The 6000-nt window shown below is 37.5% G+C and overlaps 1 protein-coding gene across 1 annotated transcript; it reads left to right on the top strand.

Annotated features, from left to right (window-relative positions):
• Positions 1 to 353: 353 nt before the first annotated feature.
• Positions 354 to 3182, top strand: LOC137711447 (plant intracellular Ras-group-related LRR protein 5-like). Its single transcript, XM_068450689.1, has 3 exons — positions 354 to 957; positions 1483 to 2399; positions 2711 to 3182. Exons 1-3 carry the CDS (start codon positions 423 to 425, stop codon positions 2858 to 2860), a joined length of 1602 nt encoding a protein of 533 aa, XP_068306790.1. The 5' UTR covers positions 354 to 422; the 3' UTR covers positions 2861 to 3182.
• The last annotated feature ends 2818 nt before the right edge of the window (positions 3183 to 6000 follow it).

Genomic DNA, 6000 nt, shown 5'->3' with positions numbered 1-6000 from the left:
GTTTGAAAAACCTCCTGATATAATCATTGATCTTTTGGTTTCAGATAGTACTGTTATATAATTTTAGTACATGACACTTTTTTTCTCTTCGATCAGATTAATATCCCTAATAAATTTTTTTACCGAAACCTAATTACACGTATTCTGCCAATCATATCAATGAATAACGTACTTTCCAAAAAAAAACTACGATACTGAATTAAGGAAACGGAAAAGAGTGAAGTTTTTAAATTTACATTAAGAAAAGAAATAGGAAATAAAATAAAAGAAAGTTCTAGAAGGAAATGAGCAAATGGTTCTCCTGTTTTATATGGGATAGAATAAGAGAGAGAGCCCATAGAATCAAACGGATATTCAAAACTTGCCAATTTCTGTGTTTTCTTGCCAAGCACTCTCCGAAGTCTCCCCCCAAACCATTAGCCATGGGTGCCAAACCCAAGCTCAAGGAAGAACCACCATGCCCTGCCCTTGTAGAAACAGTTGAAGAAATCATGAAGCTCTACAAGTCACTGCCACCGAGGCCCTCCATTGAAGAGGTCGAAGCAGCCTTGTCCGTCCTCGAAACAGTGGCCAACGAGGAGCAAGTGAAGCTCGAGGAGATATCGAAGCTAGAGAAACCGAAAGATGTTCCCCAAGAACTCTTCCATGTGTTGCAGAAGTCGAAGAAGACCATGGTTTTGTTTCAGAGCCACGAGCAGAGGAAAGAGGCTTCTTATGTGGTTGAGACTGACAAGTTGTTTCACACCTTTGATGATCTTATCCAGAGAGCTTCCGGGTTGCTTTCGGGTGATGTTCCGGGTCAGAATCATGTTGATTTCAGTGACCCGGTTGAGAAAGTTGGGAGGGAAGCTGTGATCCGTGATCAAAGTTTGGTGAAGAAGAAGAAGATGGGATATGAAGAAGATGAGAAAGATGGCTTTAAGGGTTTGGTGAGGAGTGCTTCCACTCTTTCTTCAGGTCAGCCTCTTAAATTCTTCAATTTTATTTCAGAATTTTTTGGTGATCAGAGGATTAAGTCAATTGGGAACTAAAATTTTCTTTTTCCGTTGATGTTTTCGATTTGAAAGCGTACTATATCTGCTAAGGTTATCTGATCTTCGTGTTGTATTAGTTAGCCATGAGTGTGATTAGTTTAAGACCTGTTAATCAATAAGATGTTCATGTTTTAATCAACCTCTAATCATGAAGATTTTATATTAGTATTTTCTTGTTCTGTCTTCTAAGTTTCGGTCCTATGAGAAGGCTTGATTGTAGCAACGGTCATTGAGCTTTACCCCGAGTTTAGTTTTGGTCCCTGAACTCTTATATTAGTTGTTAGGGTTCTCCAGCTTAACCCTGTGTTACACCGTTGGTCCTTTTCACTAACTCCGTCTATTTTTCAATCAAGAGATTGTTTAGCTATCTCCTAACTGTTACTGCAGAAAATTGTGTAACTTAAAGTAGCTATGTGACATTTCTTCAAATGTTTTGATGTCGTTATAGGTGTCGTGGACGCTGGAAAGTTAAGCCTAATGAAGGTCGCAGCTGTGATTGAACACACCGCTAAAAGTGGAGAAGTAGTTCTTGATCTTGGAGGAAAGTTAGTAGATCAAATGGAGTGGCTTCCTGTATCCCTTGGGAAGTTATCAGATGTAACTGAATTGAACTTGTCTGAAAACCGAATCATGGCTCTTCCGCCCACCATCGATGGCCTTAAAGCCTTGACAAAGCTTGACATTCACTCAAACCAGCTGGTAAACCTTCCAGAGTCATTTGGTGAGTTGAGCAATCTCACTGATCTCGACCTCCATGCAAACATGTTGAAATCTCTGCCGGCCTCTTTCGGGAACTTGATTAACCTCCTTAACCTCGATTTGAGTTCAAACAAGTTCACCCATTTGCCTGATACAGTTGGGAAATTGGCCAGTTTAAAGTTACTGAATGTTGAAACAAATGAGCTTCAGGAATTGCCTTACACAATTGGATCCTGCACATCAATTGTTGAGCTACATTTGGATTTCAACGAGCTAAGAGCTCTTCCGGAGGCAGTTGGAAAGATCGAAAGCTTAGAGGTTCTTACACTTCACTATAACAGAATCAAATCGTTGCCAACAACAATTGGTAATCTGAACAACCTCAAGGAGCTTGACATTAGCTTCAACGAACTTGAATCCATACCCGAAAACCTGTGCTTTGCAGTGAACCTCAAGAAGCTGAATGTGGCAAACAACTTTGCAGACCTGAGAGCCTTGCCGCGGTCAATTGGTAATCTTGAGTTGCTTGAAGAGTTGGATATCAGTGATGATCAGATCAGAACTTTACCAAACTCTTTCAAAATGTTGTCGAAACTGAGAGCTTTTCGCGCCGATGAGACACCTATGGAAGTTCCACCAAGAGAAGTGATAAAACTGGGTGCCCAGGTAACGCTAACGCTATATAAGAAACTTTCAATTAGTTTTGTATATGTTATCTTGAGAATGAATCTCTCATTGATGGAATGACTGACCGTGCATGAACTTATAAGTAAGTTGGGTTACTTCTCATGTTTTCAATTAGTTTTATGATGTAACTCAACTTACTTCATGATATCAAAGCAAGTTGTCTCATATGAATCCCAACAGCAACACGTGCTCCATTTCACCCGTTTTCTAATTGTTATGGTGGAACGTCAACTTTATTCATATTCCTTTGATGTAATAAACGCTCATTCAATTTGTTTGTTCATCACCAGGCTGTTGTGAACTACATGGCAGATATTGAGACCAAGAGAGAGAGTGCTGCTTTTCAAGCATTGAAGCAGAAGAATAAGAAGAACAAGGGATTTTGGTTCTGGTTTTGCTCAAAACTTTGCTCCATTGGTGGTAATTCTGCCAACAACTAGCAAGTAATTATTTGAATTTTTTTTTTATTTCGAAATGATAACCACACATTATTTTTTTTCTATTAAACATTTTCGTTTATTTTTAGCATCGAATTGAATAAATCAAATAGAAACAATAAATAACATTAAACAGAAATGCGCGGAAGAAAAAAAGAATAATGTGTGGATATCATTATGCTGTGTTACATTTCCTTGCCTTTGAAAAAATTGTGCCACAAGTCTCTATTGTACATATTTAATTCAGTCCAACCAAAATAATTGCAATTGTTACTTGTGGTTTTGTTTGGTCCAGCAAGTGGGTTGAGAGAGAAATGTACCTCATAATCCTAACATCAGCAACAACCGATTTTATTACGAGATAGCTCATAATGTTCATATCAATTTCTTAGGTGCTCGGCATCTAATATTGGATGGACCTCATATAATAATTGTCCTAACTTTACCGCATCTTATGTTACATTTATTCTGAAACAATCACAAAATCTTTCTTGGCCCTTATGGAAATACATAGTTGATGTTTACTGTAGTAAACAACTCTTTAAAAACGTCATTTTGTTTGAGAAAACTGTTATTAGCACTTCAAAAATCTCATTCTACATTCCTCATAAATGTATTTATCTTTCTAATCATTAAAAAATTTGAAATACCAAATGAAATTTTTAGAATGTTAATAGTAATTTTCTTGTTTGAAAATATATTCTAATACGGTGGGCTCAGTCAATTCTGCGTGAGCAGTAAGCTGCTTATGTTTTACTTTTTGTTGTTCGACCAAGAATGTTTCTAAGTGTGTCCATTTATTAGAGGTCTCTATTTATTATTCTTCAAATCAGATAAATATATGGAAATGTAGAGTATATTGATTAGACAGACATTTACATTACATGGAATCCGGATCTTCTTTCTGAGGATTCTGAAAATTGGTAAATCGTGTTTTTTCATCGTATATCTTGAGGTCAGAAATTATTTTAATCTTTTTTTATTTAAAATTGAATATAAATAATACCTGATTAAAACTGATATCACAATGTACAATGAACATATATAATTTAAGAATTATCGAAATTCTCATTAAAAAGATCCGAAGAGATGATCATGTTGGCGTTCGATGTGCGTTATCTAGACGATAAACTGACAGCAGGGAAGATTACTTGGATCATCTTTTGTTGCTTTGACTGCCACATTCAGAAATCATTCATTGCTTGAAATGTCTTCTTATTTGTCAGCAGGGAAGATTACTTGGATCATCTTTTGTTGCTTTGACTGCCATATTCAGAAACCATTCATTGCTCGAAATGTCTTCTAATTAGACCCCAAATATTGACTTGTTTGGTTCCCTTTCCTTTAAATTACACCAAAAAAAGGGTAGTCAACTCTTGATTCAAAATAACCATTTCAACCCTTGAGTCGTACTGCCCTCTATTGCGGGTTTTTTTTTTTTTTTTTTTTTTTTTTTTTTTTTTTGTCAAACGATAGATTTTGTTAAATTAGGTGTTAGATTAGTTACCGATGGAGTTTGAACCCATGCTGTCGTGCAAGGTGTCAAACGATAGATTGTGTTAGATTAGCTACCAATAGAGTTTGAGCTCACGCCGTCATATAAGGGCGTAACATTTTTCCACCACTGTAGTAAATGGTCACTTGCCTTTAGTGGTTCTCTTTGTTCATGATTTAAGAAACCGCTAGACCTCATTACTGATTTCTTCTTGAAGGGTGTACTGGTACTTTGATGGTTGTTTCAGTCTAGTTGTTTTGCTTCCGTGAATTGGCTTGTTCTTTTAAGCAATAAAATTCTTCACCATTTCAATTCAACCAAAAAAAAAAAAAAAAAAAAGGGGAACCATATTCACCATTCTTTGAGACCATTATCAGTTTGCAATAACCAAACTCACAAGGCACAACTCCCTCTCCAATAGTTTGTCACTCCGTATTCCTTCATAATCCAAACATTGCTTCTTTTGCCAAAAAATGAACCTAAATACGTAGAGACTCGCAAGACCTGACTTTCAACTGTGCTTTGTTAGCAAAGCAATGTTGGAGAATAGTTTAAAACCCCAATGCTTATTGGGTTCAAGTGTTGAAGGCTCGATACTTCCTAAATTCTGATTTCATGAAGGCATCAAGGGGCTCGCACCCTTCTTGGGCTTGGAGTAGCCTATTAGAAGGTAGAAAAATTATTGGAAGAGGGGCAAAATGGCAGATTGGAAATGGGCAGTGTGTTAAAATATGGAGCGACAATTGGCTCCCCACGCCTATTACTTCTTGTCCGAAACCAACTACGATCATTGTGGGGCCGATTCCAACAATGGTGGTGTTTCTAATTGACTCTACTTCCCTCTCTTGGAGATTGAATGAAGTTGAGCATTTTGTTTCTCAGGAGGATGCTTGTTTGATTAAGTATATCCCGTTGTATGGTCATTTGGAGGAGGACAAGAGATTCTGGCCTTGGACTAAAGATGGGAAATATTCAGTAAAAAGTGGTTATAATTGGACGAAATCCCACTCTTTTTTGTCGAGTCGAGTATCAAACCATTCATCTCATCAAATTGATAACAAGGTTTGGAAATTGATATGGAACATCAGAGCGGTACCAAAGGTGAACAATTTTCTGTGGAGAGCAATAACAAATGCCATACCTACAAAGCTTTCTCTTTTTGTCGTAAGGTTGCCTGAAACCCTCTTTGTCCTTTTTGTAAGAAGTTTGAGGAATCTATCGAACACATCATGCTTTTATGCCCTTGGGTGATGTGTGTTTGGTTTGGCTCTCTATTAAACCACAAGCCTAATCCTCAATTAGTTACAACTTTGGATTCGTGGTTCTTAGGTATGGTACAAAGCCTTTCATTGTCAAAGTCTTGCTTTTCTAATTTTCTCAGTCTAACAGCAATAATTGTTTGCGAAATTTGGAAGGAGAGATGTCATGCTCTCTTCAATGGCCTGGATCCTTCCCCTGCTCGAGTTTTGTAGAAAAGCTCTTTTCGTTTTGGTGAGATTTACTCTTGTTTTGTGACACCCACCCTCCTTGCAAGAGAGGATGTAATTCCCCTTACATGGTCCCCTCCTTGTGATCCTTTTGTTAAGATTAACGTGGATGGGGCTTGTAATAAGCCAAGACTGTATGGGGCTGTGAGGGTCATTATTCG

Source organism: Pyrus communis, chromosome 12 (assembly GCF_963583255.1).
Source record: "Pyrus communis chromosome 12, drPyrComm1.1, whole genome shotgun sequence".
Lineage (NCBI taxonomy): Eukaryota > Viridiplantae > Streptophyta > Magnoliopsida > Rosales > Rosaceae > Pyrus > Pyrus communis.
Note: the sequence above shows the minus strand (reverse complement) of the source record. Positions and strands in the feature narration are given on the sequence as shown.

Coding starts and splice junctions, on each gene's coding strand:
- LOC137711447 (XM_068450689.1), top strand. CDS start 423: ATGGGTGCCAAACCCAAGCTCAAGGAAGAACCACCATGCCCTGCCCTT. Junction 958..1,482: donor TGCTTCCACTCTTTCTTCAG/GTCAGCCTCTTA, acceptor ATGTCGTTATAG/GTGTCGTGGACGCTGGAAAG. Junction 2,400..2,710: donor TGATAAAACTGGGTGCCCAG/GTAACGCTAACG, acceptor GTTCATCACCAG/GCTGTTGTGAACTACATGGC.